The sequence below is a fragment of the Drosophila innubila genome (assembly GCF_004354385.1).
Source record: "Drosophila innubila isolate TH190305 chromosome 3R unlocalized genomic scaffold, UK_Dinn_1.0 2_E_3R, whole genome shotgun sequence".
NCBI classification, from domain to species: domain Eukaryota; kingdom Metazoa; phylum Arthropoda; class Insecta; order Diptera; family Drosophilidae; genus Drosophila; species Drosophila innubila.
In genome coordinates, this window is record NW_022995380.1 from 7,565,531 (window position 1) to 7,581,788 (window position 16,258).

Here is a 16,258-nt window from a genome sequence, read left to right on the forward strand (position 1 = left end):
ATCCTTGGCTTGCATAAATTAATCGACGAGTATTTCCTCTCATTTCCACAGTCTTTCCACGCCGAGTTGCATCAGAATAAGCAGCACTTTGAGCTGTTCAGCGATTTAACACAGAATCTAATTGCAGTCTATCCCAACGATGATACTTCCAGAATTAAAAAGTTGACGGAAGCCATTAATCAACGGTAAGTACATCTTGAAATCCTGCTCAGTCTTTGACTTCAACTGTATTTAATTATATTCAAAATGTTTGCTCAACTTACACGTAAATTCAAATCAGTTGTGGGAGTTTGCATTTATTGCACTTCTATGACTTGCACTTTACTTATGAAATGCCGTAGAATAACAGAGCTAGATAACTTTCCACTCAGAAGGAAAATTTCTGTTTGGGAATAGTAAATGAGTGGTTTCAATATAATTATAGACTAAATTATGCTTAGTTAGCGGAATATGTTGAATAATGAATTGCTTATTTATCTTAGAAAATTCCGCAGAGCGTTATAGGGTTAATAAAATAAAACACATATGCCTGTTGCTTCCTAGGAACTGTTTTTTTTTTTTTAATTATAAGAAGTATAATGAATTAAAAACTTCATTGAGGAAACACAATTTTTGTAAAGTAATTTAAAAAAAAAAAATAGATCCGCATATTATTGCAACAACAAATTCTTTCTATAAGCTTGCGAAGTTTTACAATAATAAGAATGTATAATAAATTTAATAAGTCAAACAGTATTAATTTAATTATAATATTTTCCTTATTTACAGCTACTCAAACTTAAATAATGGTGTCATTAACCGTGGCAAACAACTTCATGCTGCTGTTCATAATCTACAGTCATTCGATCGTGCAATGGATCAGGTTAGTATTTATATTTAATTTTATATCTAAAATATGAAACTATAGTTTTGATTTCTATCTCTTATAGTTTCTTGCCTTTCTGTCGGAAACGGAAACACTTTGTGAAAATGCTGAATCGGACATTGATCGTAATCCCCTCATGTTCAAGGTAAGTGTGGATATAATTTTGCGTAAAAACTTCCCCTATCTCTTACCCCTTAAACCCCTTTTGAATCAAATGAACTCTTTATGAACACACCGCTGCCTTTGTAAAACAATTAAACAGTACGCTCAATTGATAGATTTATGCACTGCAAAGTGTTTTGCTTTACATTGTATGTAGTGCATTGGCCCCACGCAAAGTACAGTGGAGCAAATTTATAGAAAATTACGTGAAACGAAAATAATTTATTTTTATAACAAATAAATTAAATGATTTACCTGAAGTAAATTCTAGTCACATTTTTAAATGAGCTTGAGTCTTCTGAATCTTTGTGCTACATTTTTTACCCATTCGATCTAACTGAATAATAGATTTATTAGATAATATTTAATAAGTCTTTCTTTACATTTTATATATAATACATTTTTACATTTTTATAATACAAATATATCGAGATTAAGCGCTGATATTATTTTAATCACAATTTCATAGATCATATGGTATTGCTTTTTTTTTGTTTATTTACCCAATGATTTTGTACATCTTGAACTATGGGGAACTTCTTTCATTTGAGCTACAAATCATTAAGAAAATGCTTGCAATTTTCCTTAAAGAGTTTTCTTTAATGTGTTTTTCTTGGCCCGCATTCGATGAGCTCCCTCATCTCACTCCCATTCCTCCACTCATTCGCTCGATTGAGTTTATCAGTTAATTTCCATTTTCCCTGTATGACCATGAAGCATGCACGCAATTTGTGATATCAGATCTGAGATCCGAGAGCAGGGCACAAGTGGCAACCAATGTGGCGGGGGATCCACTCGAATTTGCTATAGTTTGTTGACCGGCACGGATCGGAACGGACTTGCTTTCCACAACACCCCACCGTATATATCCCAAACATTATAAAGCTCGACCAACTCTCTCGGCCACTTAATGTCTCAATTGCATTTGCAATCCAAATTGCGTTTGCAGCATGCAACAAATGGGTTGCATGCCACACACAAATAGATGCGTTGCCCTTGCCTCCACTTCTCCCCTACAGATTGATTGTGTGCCTTAGCACTTATCAACGACACCAAAGTATGCCTCCACTTCCTCCTCATCATCATCCGCCCACGCTTCACTCTCAAAAGTGCGGCGCGTATTTCAAGTGCTGTGTGGCGTCTGTTTGTTTGTCTGTTTGCTGTTGTTGTTGTTGTTGTTGCTTTGCTTGGGTTACTGGCCCTACAACGTCATCAGCATCATCATCATGATTTAGTCTTTTCTTATTTGTAATTACGTATTTGGCTATTTGAGGCAATTACTCTTAATGCGTTTCTTTTTTTACTTTTATTTTCTTTTACTCTCGCATTTTCCGAGCACTCGCCTACGCATTTTGTATTCAGGATTTACGAAAGAAATTCAATTATAATTATTTATTTGTATTCTTTTATCGTTTCATTATTCAAATTTAAAATTTAAGCTTTTCTTTTTTCATACATTTTGATTATTTAGAACGTAAAGAGCTTTAAGGACTTGTTCCGTTTTAACGAAAAGCTTTCTTTATGGTGCTTTTACAGGCTGAATCCCAGTATCAAACCATGAAGCTTACGTTACATAAGCTTTAGAATCAGCTTGCGATAATTGCAAAGGCGCTTTTGCAATGTCTCCAAGCTTAAAGCTCGACGATTTGATTTCTATGTTGGCAATGCCGTTGATAAGAACTTTGATAAATTATTTGTTGTCAATTTTTTGAATGCATTTCCAGCATTATGGGTTATATTGAATTGTGTGTCATCATATTTAAAAAGTAACATTTTGGTTTATTTTACTTAACTATTATTATAAATTGTTAAATTATTGTCACTCTGATTCAATTTCGTTTTATGTGACTAGCATTTTTGTAAACTTAAATTGGCTTTAAAAAATTTATTTATTAATTTAAATTCTGATAACTAGCGAGTTTCTTATTTATTTATTTCTTGATAAGTCTCTCCATGTCAAGTTGTCTTATTTAGTGGAAAAGTATCTCCAACATAACTCTGCAGGGTATATTATAGTCCAGAAATTTGTTGCTTTCAAATTTCGCTTGCATTTCATTTGTTGTTGTATTTTGCCGGCCAGTACCGTTATATTTACCGGCTGTTTTTGCCGTGTAGAGCAAGAGAGTGAGAGAGCATTTGAGAGCAGTCCCCAAACTCTCCACTTGAGCGTCCCCTCGCTCTTTCTCTCGGCGTCTGTTTTCGTTTTCGTTCTCTGTTTTTGTTATCTCGGCACATGCCACTGCCGCTGCCGACGTCGCTGTCGACGCGACGGCCAAGCGAGTGGCGCTATTTTGGATAACTTGCCAGCTGCTGCTGCTAGCGTCGCTGCCGCCACAGTTGTTGCTGTTGTTGTTGCTGGATGCTGTGACGCTGGCGTCGCTGCTTCGGCAGCTGGTTCGCATTTGCCGTTGCTATTCGTCGTTTAGTTCGTGTTCTGAGATGCGCCCGGACGCGCGTTGATTACGGTCGATTTGTTTAACCGGCAACTAAGAATTAAATATTAATTCAAATATTAACTGAAAAAGAAAATATAAATATTGTAATTCATTAAGATAAAAAATTGTGACGAAAAATAATCGAAATTAATTCGAATTTCATCGGTAAAATGCAAAACAGAATTGCAACTTAAATTAATACTGCATACTTCGAGGCGTACATTGCACTCACACACACACACACACACACACGTATATATCCAAAGGCTGAAATTGCCTACATGTAAATTGAATTCACCATGCAACAATTAATCGCAAATCTTTGCTTAAAGCAAAGCACATCCGCCATTTTAACTCTCCATCACATATGTGTTATTGTGTGTGTGTGTGTGTGTGTGTGTGTGTGTGTGTGTGCATGTGAATGCAAGTGTGTGCGTGTGCATTTTAAAGTGAAATATGCATTAATTATGCACACATTCCTCTGGCCTTCTTGCAACTCGCAGCTTCCTAAGTGAAATTGAAATTGAAATCCGTGTAACATGCAACATTTTTAATTTGCCACAAAACATCAACAAATACATTTGCATTCACAATAAAATACAATTTAATTTAATAATATTTAAATATACAATGGAGCACAATACAAACATACAGTTGTGAATAAATAAATGTATTGTTTAAGGCTTTATTCAAAGTGCCGCATAATCGAATTCAAGTTCTTGTTCCCTTTCATTTGAATTGTGCATAATTAAAATGACATTTTGTGGCATGCAGTTTGGTTGACACTCCAAATAAGGCAATTGACAAGTGTTTGTGCAGCCTAGTGAGCAGTATTGGAGTGTATATGAAACAAAATGTGCTTGTTGTCAAAAGAAGTCATGTTACACCACATCAAATATATTTATGCGTAATCTTAATTGTCGATTGGTTTCTATAATAAACAGCAACTGTTTTTAAATACAATTTAATACAAGCTCTTCTAATTTTTGTTTTCAGTTAACGCATTGCTATCTACATATTTATAAAAAGGTAGTGTTGCTTTCAAACCCTTAAAATTCCCACACGTCATATTCAAGTTGAATGAAAATCGTAGAACTGTAATATATAAAGATGGAGTTTTGTGTCAGATACTATTCTTTCGTCAAATTAATATTTGCAAAACAGAAATTCTTTTTTATTAGTAATAATCTTCTCTAAGACCCAGAAGAAAATCTATTCTTTTCCTAAGAAATATTTTTTCACCTTATGGAAATTTTGAAGCCTTCCATTGTTTGTTTAAAACAATATTCCCTACTCAATTTCATGAGTTGCTGATTATAAACATTTTAATGGTTAGTTGTTATATGTGTAAAAAGTTAACTTAATCACTTTAGTTATCTTTAGGTACTTTAACATGAATGAAAATTGATGAAGGCACTCAAAGATTACTTCACTCAAAACATAATTATTTTTGTGCTCTATTAAATTCTTCAAAATACAACACAATAGATAATTGTATAGTTTTCAGTAAACAGAAATCAGAAAACCTTCAAGAATCACACAATCAAATGTTTATACAGTAGCAGGGCACAGATCACTTGAGTTCTATTAGAAGAGGCAACCCCATTGATCGATCACTCTAGCAATGATGAAGAGATATGATGTTGATAGATAAGTTTTCAATTCTAGTCCAAATAGAGCGTAACATGATTTAACATCAATCTGAATGCCAATTATTTATCAAATGAAAACACAAACTTAACACAGTCTTGGGACCCAATTTCATTCATAAAGAGATTCCTGCACTTTCGAAACCAACTTTTCATGTTACAAGTTTTTCTTATTGACGCGCATTAAGTCAAGAAAATATGCATGGCCCTATTAGAGGTGGGGCAAGCCACCAGCAACTTGCCGCTTGCCGCTTTCCGCTTTTGGTCAATAACAAATGTCAAGCATGCGTTTTCTTCTTGGACTCTTGTTGGAGTCTTGTTGTCTCTGCCAGCTGGTCCCCTGTGTTTCTTGTATGTGTGGGGCATGTTTACGTTTACCTGTTGACGCTTGTGGCGTCGGCGGTGGCGATGGCGGTGGCAGTGGTGCTGGCGGTGCAGGCGGCGGCGGCGGCGACAGACACAGAAAGCAACAAGTAACCAAAACAAGTTCACAAACAAAGCAAACCAAAAAGATTTAACAAAAAAGAAACGAAAAACTAAACAAATGTGTCGAAGTCAATTTACACTTACAATGAGATTGTATATAGTTACCGTCCAGAAAAATACCCTGTACTGATCAGACTTATTGTATGTTTCAAATGACAACACTAAAAATATATTCAAGTTAAAATTAAACTTCTGCATAAGTTATTAGACGTTATATTCTTCTCTTCCACCAGACGTTTTACTACAGAATTTGTATCTTTTCAACTGATAAATTGTTTTTGATGTTATAGAGTATATTTCGAATGTTTTCTTTTGTCGAATCTTTATGCGGCTACTATAACAAATTCAAAAAAAATAACGTTAGCTCTTTATGTATATTATTACAGGGTATATGTGTATTACTATTGTGAACGTAATAAGTTGTACGACAATATCTATAATATTTAAGCGATTCTAATTCTGCCAGAGTCCATCGCTTATTACTTAATCAATGTTATTGTCTTTGGCTTGAGCATGTATACCCTGTAATTGTCAATTAACTGTGATTTGCTGTCTACTGTCTTCTCTCTTGAGTAACAAGCTTTACAAAATAGTTTATAATACCCTTCACAAGTATAGACATAAACAATGAAACACAAATTGTGCGTAGGCTTCAAACTTGTCATAGTTGTTGCCTAAGTTGTTGTTGTTGTTGTTGTTGCTCAAGTTGTTGTTATTTCTCTTGACGGCGACTTAGAAGCACTTGAGAAATTGTCTGCCCGGTTGTCTGTTTCAGCTGTTTGATATGCGTGGGTTCCTCAAAGTCGTTTGATTGGAGTTGTTCATGTTTCTCACTCGTTTTTTTTTTTACATTTTTTTTTTGTTAGTTTTGGTCAGTTGGTTGTTTATCGGAGGCAGCGCCACTTCAGTATTAATTGTCGGTTTAGCTCAAAATTATAACGCTTGAGTGGCTGACAGAGATTTTCAGAGACCTTTAAGGTGCAGCGTCTAGTCGAAACTAGTTGTAAAATGTTCATCAAATAAGCTTCAGCATGGAATAAAAGTATATTTTGTGGGTGTTTATGCGCAGTTTAGTTGGGACTTAAAATGTATCTTTCATTTTAAAGGCAATCAGACTAAATTAGGCCCAAAAAAGATAGAAACTCGACTTACAAATTAGGTGTAGAAATTGAGATTTAATCAACTAACGATAAAGAATTGTAATTAAGTCGCTTTCTAGAAATCATTATAATTTAAAGCCGAAAAATAAAAATAAATAAATTTTTTTTAAGTTCTATTACACATTAATATTTTATGGGTATTCCATAAAAACATGCGTGTTTGACTTTTAAAACTTTTGAACTATTTTTATTAAAGTTAGATATAAAAAATTTTACTTGGGAAACCACTTTTTGGACAATTTTATATATTAAGAAATTATTTTTTATTATAAATAAATGAAAAATATTTCTTTAATTCAGTTTCTTTATTTTTCCCCTTTTTAAAAATTTTCATTACAATTTATTGTGGGCAAGTCAAAGAGTCAATCACAAGATGCTTCTTTTTAGCTTCTCTCCCTCTTGTTATTTTCGTGGGGTTGTTCTATGCTCCAGACCCGAAATAGCAATAACAATAAAATAAAAAACAACAACAATACACATACCCGCAGCAACAATTCAAGTGCACTTTGTTCAACCAATTAATTTACATTTCCGCGCAAAGCGTGGCCCAAAAAAAAAAAAACAAAAACAAAGCGAATGTGAGTGAAGGAGAAAATGCGGAAAACTGTGAAAATGTTAAGCGTAGCGAATGCTAGAAAAACTTTACATAGAAACAAAAGCATAGAGAGAGAAAGAGAAGGAGAGAGAAGAGTACAGTGGAGCACTTGACGAACGAAACTGCTGCCACTCGACTTGAATCAGGATGCAATGGCAATGGCCATCAAAGCCACAAAATTCACTGTGTGTGTGTGTGTGTGTGTGTGTGTGTTATTGGTTAGTTTGAAGAGTTTTGTGCAGGTCAACTTGCGGCAACAGCGACAACAGTAACTAGAATCAAGTGCCTCTTGTCAGTCAGTGGGCAATAGTCAGCGGCCAGAATGCGACCAGGACATGACGATAGCACAGAATGTCCAGAAACAAGAAAAAAATGTTTTCTTTTGCATGCCGAAGTTTTGATGCACTTGCAGAGTCCCGTATTCAATTTTGAACTGATTGTTGCCTAGACAACTATATGGTACAAAAGCTCTTTATGAGCCAAATTTATTGAGAATGTACATTTAGGACAAAATCAAATAAATAATCTGTGAAAATGGCAAAGATATATCAGGAAACAATAAAGATATTCGTACTGAATATTAACTTTGATCTATCGTTTCGCTGTGATATAGTATAGTAATAGTATGATATGGTTATCATCCAATAGCTATATGGACTATATGGACATAATTTACTGGGAATTTAAAATGTTACACATTTCGTGAAATAATTTTAATACCCTCTGTAAGAGTATAAAAAAGAGTAGAGCACTACTGAGCAACGTCGCCAGACAGTGAAAACTGTTCACAGGACATGCAAATTACGATAAAAACAATGCAACTCAGACAGAAAGAAAGCGAGAGAAAGAGAATAAATTTTTGACTTTAACAGCCTCTGTTGAGGTTGTCCAATTAAAACAGAAAAACTTCAATTTATTTAGAGAACAGGCAGCTTTATATTCTCAGCTATTTGACACTGCGAGTAGTATGAGAATAAAAAATACAACAAAAAGAAAACAATAGCAAAACAACGTTAATAATTTCTTCCATTTAACTCTGGTTTCATTTCGTGAACTTTCCGCCGCTTCTTCTTGATTTTCTGTCGTCAAACTAGGATTTCTCGAAGAACGATCTATGCTGAATCGAACGGATTTGCGATCATTTAATTTATCTTCATTTGTTTGATTGCTCAAGGAATTGGTGCTTGTTTGTCCATCATCTGGCCGTTCTGCTTCTTTTGCTTTCATTTCCCAAAATGCCTGAATTTGCAATCGAAAACATTGCTAAATTATATGGGAACACTTTTTGAATTTATAAAAATTTTGAATGACATAAAAAACAAATTTTTCAAAATAATATGTTTGTTTTACAAAAAAAATTTGAGTCTTTATAATCTTTGAAAGTGGCTGCTAAAAAATGTTAGATTTTAATTCTTACCTTGGAGAAGAAAACTAGCCCGATTTAATTTGATTCATCTGTTTGAAGTCAACAGTTAATTTTTATTAAAATACGAAAATTATTTTAAAATACTTTCTTGTTTGGCACCATCAAATTGCTTCTCTGTAAATGATATAAAATGTGTTTATGTAGACACAGGGTATCACTTAATCCAGCACTCCCGATTGCTGTGCATTACCTCATTTTATGTCACAATCACAAACTTGACTGCAAAATCTTGCATTTAAAGAAAGAAAAGTTAACTTTATGGCATTTTTTTAGCAGCTATCTGGAGCCAACTATCTTAGACTATCAACTAAGCGAACAAAAACACCTATTTGCATATAATCGTGGTTGTATTTGAAGTCGTATATCAGAGAAAGATGAAGTTATTTGTCATTTCCATCGAGACATAAACCACATACAAGTGCAGCGCGCATAAAGATTACATCTTCACATCGACTATAATTGCTTTAACGTGGCACTTTACCCAGACACATTTGCAATGCGACAGTGTCAAAACCCCCTCCTTAGTGCTTCCCCCCCCTACATATCCATCATGGAGCTATTCTTTCTGTGGCCCTTAGTCTCCTGTTGGGTCTCCGTTGTGGCTCCATTGCAACCGGTTGCTGAATATTTTTATTTAACTGTGACCCCCTCTCTGCCCGCTGTCCCTGCCCCTGCTTCTGTCTCGCATGTTATTGCATTTAATTTAGCTCCAGCATGCCAGAGCAAGACAGCGCTATTAATGTTAGATAGAGATAGCATTAGAGTTGCAGACGCCCCACAGACAAAATGATGTTGTATGCTTGTTTCTCTGTTTGTTGGTGTTGAAGTTGGGAGTTTGTATTTGTGCTTTTCCATTTGCAATGGTAACTCGCGGCCAAACATGCTGTAAAAACAACAACAACAGCAACAACAACGTCAAAACAACTGCAAAAACAGCGCAAGATATTTGTAAAAAACGACACACGTTTTTTTCTATCTCTTGTGCTCCTCTTTTTTTGTGTGTGTGTGTGCAACGAAATTAAATGCAAACTTTATGCAGTTGGAAATGCAGACGCGCACACACACACATACACACAGACAGAGGCTGGCAGCCATTGCAATTGTTTAGCTGCTGTTGCAGTTATTGCTGCATACTTTTCTGCGCACTCCTTTTTTTTTTACAACTCGTGTGTGACTCGTGTTCCTCGTTGTTGTTGTTCTACTTCTGTTTTCGTTTTATTCCTTTGCATTTCTTTCTTTTTGCTGCTCCACTTCATTCGTTACTATTTTGCAATGTTAACTACATTTTCCCTTGTTATCAACACGCAGCAACAGACAAAAGAGATACTCATATTATTATTTATTCTGTTTTCTTTCTTCTGATACTCTAACTGAGTTGGTACTGTAGTTTTAACAGAAAGTGTGTTTTATTACTTAGACAATTCAAAGTTTCTTAGCTAGTTATTATTGATGAGATTTGACCAAGGCATTAAATCTGTTATAAACTTAAAAAAAAAATTAATTTTTAAATAATATTCAAATTGCTCAAAATCTGAAAGCAACCAAAAATATAAAGCAATATTGTTACAATGCGCAAGAGTATTCGCTATTCTTTTAGCCAGTAGTTAGCTTTTTCATTTATGTCGTGTTTTCTTATCTTTGGCAAGCCACAAAGTGCTCGTATCATAGCATGTTTTTCTTGTAATGCTTAGTTGCAAATGTAACTGAATTATGTGCATATAAAAGTGCTTTAACGTTGTACAATTATGCAATGCTGTTCTTGGATTAAATTGCATTAAATTGTTGTAAGCTTTACAAGACAGTTTATCTGCAAAATACATTCCAAACAAAATGAACTATGACTGCAGTTGCCAAAAAAATCCAACTTTTCAACATGGAATACTCGAAAGTAAATTTGCATCTGAGCTCTGTGGAATATATCACAATAAATCAAGAAAAGTGTTCGAGCATTGAATGAAGGCTCGTCAAGAGTCGGCAAGATTGAAAATTGAAAAGCCGAAAACTGCAAGTTCGCCATATAGCCAAAACAGTTCGACACAATTTACAGTTGCCAAAATGACAGGCTGCAATGTCAATGTAATTGCAAAATCACAAACAAAAAGAATAGAAAAATCGGAAAAATAGAAAGCAAGCAATGAAATGAGTTTCGACTATATACGATATATTTAAGAGATAGACGGACGAATGTCAATCAAAGAATGAGGCAAATAAAAATATTGTAAACACATATGTATAATCTGGACTGATTGCGAGACAGCGGAGGATGATACATTAGAGATATAACCATGTGTATATTTCAATGTCATTGTCGAGACATAAACAAATGCTATAAAAATATAACATAAATGTGAAACAGTTTTCATGTTTCGCTGGCCAATCAAATAAACTAAAACGAGCGTTTTAAATGTACGACTGACGTATACCCTGTAAACAGTAATTATATAAGTGACCAAAATATTTATTTTTCGGCTATGCCAACCTTAAAATAAAATCAACAAAATTAATATAGCATCTTCCTTATTTGAGTAACGGGTATAAACAATTTTTTTTTAATTAATAAAATATGTACATTAAAAGTGATTCTTTGTTCCTTGAGAAATATTTTTTTTTAATTATTGATAGCTTCACTTTAACTTACAGCTGTACCTTTTTTGAATAGTATGCTCTTTGTTTACAAATTCAACTTCAATAAGTTGTACATTTCTGTCGTACTTGTGATTCAATTACAGGGTATTTAACGCACTCCCAAACACTGCCGTATGTGTGTTTTGTAGTTTTGTCAAAAGCATCGCATAAAAACCACACAAGCCAGAATGTCAGTTAACAGACACGCAAAAGTTACAGCAAATTATAAGCGACATGTGGCAAAGGCGGCACTGGAATGGGCGTGTGGACGTGTGGGCGTGGCAGCCACAAAATGCGGTATAGCGATGCTGTCCTCACATTCGCTGTTGGTTGATTTGCTTGTCTGGTTGTTTGTTTGTTTATTTGGCCGTTTGTTTGTTACTGCGATAAAGTTCACAACTATTTGAAAATGCCAACAGCAGCAGCAGCAACAACAACAACAAAAATAACAATAACAAGTTGAGCAACAACTGCGACAACAACATCAAAAGACTAACCATACATATGTCAGATAAAGCTTATCAAGCGCACAGCGCCACAGATAATAAAAGTTAAATAAGATAAAAGTGTAGAAAATGAGTTGGAAAGTTGAAAGTTCTTCCATTCCTATAATTCTAGAGAACTCTGTCACGAAAATGTTGCAACATTTTCAAAACTTTTAGTGTGTGTGTGTGCTTTTTTTTTGGCCCAGTTAACAGCACATTTCACAGCTTCAGAGCTCTACAATTTCTCCAAGTTCTTGATTTTCAGCTTTTTTCTCTTGTTATTTGTTTCACTTTTGATTTTATGCTCGGGCATTGCGGTTAATTAAATATGCAGCTAGATAAGAGAGCTTAGAGAAAGGTGCTTAAATTAGGGGCCTCAGGGCAGCTAACAACATCAAGAAAAATATGAAAAGCAAGTGGAAGAGGGAAAGGGAAAGGGAAAAAAAAGGGTACATAAGCTCATAAAAAATATGCCAAGCGCTGTGGCGCCACAAATTATTTACTTTTACCTTTTGCATTTGCCTGCGCCTAACCGGCAGCAAAAGGCAATTTAAATTCTAATGATAATTCCGCAAAAGCCTTGCTGCCACACATCTCTGGGGGCGTCTCCAATGGCAGCAATGGAAAAGTGGCTCTAAGCGAGCTTAGCAAATTAGCGCGCCTGGCAACTAACTCAGTCAAGTTGAATGCTGAATCCTGAATCCTTGGAATCCTTTGGCACAGTTCTACAACATAAATTTGTACTTTATTTGCCGCGTTTTTGCATAATTTCCAACGTGGCATCGCTCGCTTTCCGGTTTTCTTTTGTTAATTATGCTTTGTTTACGCATCCTACAATTATATGTTGTGCCCCATAGTGTTGGTGTGTGTGTGTGTGTGTGTGTGTGTGTGTGTGTTCGAGGGTGTATCTGTTTCTCCAAGGGATTTACTTGGCGCATAAGCCCTTTGGCTAATGACTAAAGATGCAGCTCCGTTGGATGCTAGAATTATATACATATTTGATGATGATTTATTAGCTTTTATTATTATATTTCTTTTAGTATATATTTCATTTAATCCATTGCTTAATTTGCAAGTTAACTTTAACTCTTAAAACATTTAAAGTAGTTGAAAATCATTGTAGACAGAAAATCAACAATTAGACAAGCAATTGCAAAGAAAACGCACAATTTAACATATAAATCATCATCAGTGAAAGCCATGAAAAGTGCTTGAAATTAGCGTTGAAAGTGAGAGGAAGTTCCACTCTTAAGCCTCGTTAAGTTTGAGACTGAGTCAAGAAGAGTTAGCTAAACATTTCCATTTGAGCAATTTGGTAAATTGAACGTAACGTTAAACGCTCTTTAGCCACAAAATCAAATGGCCAAAATGGCGTTGCTAACACAATAATAATCCTATCAAATGGCCAGAACAAGTCTTCGACCAAAAGTCAATTTTTTAACACTTTTTTTTTTGACTAAAACAAAAAACTTAAACAGCCAGAACCGAATTCAGATTCTCCTTTTCCATTCTGACTTTTTGGGCTTTTGGGGACTGAGGCGTGTGGCAACAATTATTGTGTCATTAATCAGGCGGCATTCGCAAATACCCTGACATTCAATATATAGTCGAAGGATTCGAACCCAAAACCCTCTCGAAATTGTGTCGGCAGCTGGCATGACTTTTGTGTGTGAGGTTGGCGGGAAAAAAGGCAACTTGAATTATATTGATTGTTGCCGGGGACTGAAATCCACGCCAAAGAAGATGAATGAATCGCTTGACGCACAAAATGAAATAAAAACCAATAGAGAAAAGGAGTAGAAGTAGTCGAGTGTCAAATACTCTAACTGGTTAAAACATTGATAAAAGTAAAGAAATAAATATATTTTAACAAAAATATTGGTTTAAAAAAAATGAAAACTTGTTGCAGTTTTAATAAAGCAACTAATATGCTCGCTTTGTTGTTTATTTGCGGGGTATGCAAAATGGTCGCACAAGTGTGAAAATGTGTAAGCCAAGAAGAAAAACGTTGCAAACTCAAAGGGATTTCCATATGACTTGTTTCGTCCTTCAGGCCGTTGGCGCTTGTCTGGCCCATGGCCATTCAATGGGCACACATAAAGAAAAAAAACGGGAAAAAAATAGAAGCAAATGCTTCATATGATGGGGCAGAAAGGAACATAGGCAACGAGCCCAAAAAAAAACCTCACTTGAAAAACGTATTAAAAGCCACGCACACATTTTTCCAGCCGGGACAACAAACATGGCCAACAGCCAGCAGCCGAAGAGCCAAAACCGCCCAGCGGCACACTCACACACACACACACACACACACACACACACACAGTTGCGTATCAATAAAATATCCATACATGCATGCTAAGTAAGTGTCTTCCCTCCCATTCTCGCAGTCCCTCTCCTCTCCTTGTGTCTCTGGGTCACTGTGCTGTGATTCCGGCAACGAATTGGGATTTAAGTGTTGTACAAGTACAAGTACAAGGCGTTCTCTCACACAATAAGTATATGTATGTGTATAAAAGTAAAGTGAAGCTGCCTGCGGGGCAGCTTGTTGTACACAGAACGTGCCTCAAGTCAGCCTGGGGCGAGTATTTGGCTAAAGAATATAAAGAAAGCGAACAAAAACCCATCATGTATCTCTACCTCCCTTTGCTGCCGCAAATACGCGTCTCATATTGCGTGTACGCAGCGTTTACGACGCATGCAATGTTTGCTTTCTGCTTTCTTGTACATGGTATATTGGTCATTTGTAGCAAGTCAAGTTTTGGTTGGCTGTGAATAGTGTTAAGTTTAAGTTAAGCGCACATATTGCGTATACGCAGCGTTTACTACTTGAACTAGTCATATTTGCTTAAGATAAAAATGACAATTGAGCTGAAAATAATTAAGATATGCTTTATCATGTTATAAGTTGATAGTTTTAATTGGAATTGTTTAGTTAACTCAGGTGAATTCTCAATGTCAATGAACAAGCTTATTTCTTGATTATCACATCTTAAAACTTGTCAGTTAATGATTCCCATAAAAGGACTTTCACATAAGTAACAGACTTTAGCTAATTCGCTCTATAGAAGACATTATTTCTAAATTTATTTTCTTTTTGAATACCAAGTAAAGATTGGAGTTTTATTTACACCCCCTTTCCACAAAGAATATAATTTTCTGGAGCAAAATTCTCATACTTTCGAGAACTATTAGAAGTGGAATTTTCTTTAAAGTATTTTGCAATACTTTTTGCCTTGATTATGCACAGCTTGCCTGTTGCTTGTCAACAAATTCGATTGATCAGCGTTAACTATGCGTAATACGTGTAGTTGTTGCACTTGGTAAAAGTTATTTAAGTATTTAGCTGGCAGAATCAGAAGCAGACGCTCTTTTCAGCTCAATCTGCTGCTGCCACCTGCTGTTCAAGTTGGCTTAATTGTTTGTTGTAGTACTTCTTCTTTTTCCTCATCAATTGTTGTTGTTGTTGTTGTTATTGTTGCAGCTAGTTGTCGATTTTGCATAACAGATTCATTAATTTTACGACGACGACGACGACGACGACGACTGGGAAAACTTTTGCTTAGCCAACAGAAGCACGTAGCGATATTCGCAGCCGAAGGAGATGGAGGGGAAATGCGTTGGAATGTCTATAGTAACTGGTAACGGTAACTGGCAGCCATTTTGTGTGATTAAATCTGGGCGCAAGTTTACCGTTCAACTCAGACAAGCAGCTGGCAACTCTAGTTGTTATCGTTGCTGTTGTTGCTGTTGTTATTGTTGTTTTTCATTCAATTGTTGCCGTTTTTATTGTGGAAATTATTATTGTAAGTGAATTGAATTAATTTTGCGCAGAGTTCGCTTTGTCGACGATTTGTTGAATTCAATTACTTTGATTGTGATTTCATTTTTCCACAAACTTTTTTGTGCGTGTGCGTGTGTGCGTGTGTGTGTGTGTGAAAAGCGTGAAAATGCATGAAAAAACTTTTAAATTTCTTCGCTGTATATTTCTCCCGTTTCAATTAAGCTTCGATTTGTGCATAAATAGTTAATATAATATCTATAATGTTGCGTTAATGTTGATGAAAAGTTTCCCTTTTATTTTCCTGCTTGGCCGTTTGGATTGCTGCGCACGTTTTAGCCGACAACTTTTTATTATGTAATCGAGTTTTAATGTCCCAGCATCCAAAGGGGCAAAAGCAGCTCATAAATAAATTATTTAAAGGGTTCAAACGGCATTCAAATTACTTTCCTTTAACTTTAGCTATTATTATGAAAATGATTATTATTTTTATAATTGGAATTTCATTTTTATTGCGATAACGAGCATCTCTGTTTGGTTGATGCGTCGTATACGTAATACTTCATAAGATGCTTGTGTGTTTTACTTT

The 16,258-nt window shown here is 35.3% G+C and overlaps 1 protein-coding gene across 12 annotated transcripts in view; it reads left to right on the plus strand.

Moving 5' to 3' along the window:
* The window catches only part of LOC117791057 (dystrophin), a 159,994-nt gene that overhangs the window by 53,883 nt on the left and 89,853 nt on the right, over positions 1-16,258 (plus strand). For all 12 annotated transcript variants that reach the window (XM_034630687.1, XM_034630702.1, XM_034630694.1 and 9 more), the window contains 3 exons: positions 52-185; positions 769-862; positions 930-1,010. In XM_034630687.1, coding sequence (XP_034486578.1) covers positions 52-185; positions 769-862; positions 930-1,010 — 309 coding nt within the window. The remainder of the gene's footprint in view (positions 1-51; positions 186-768; positions 863-929; positions 1,011-16,258) is intronic.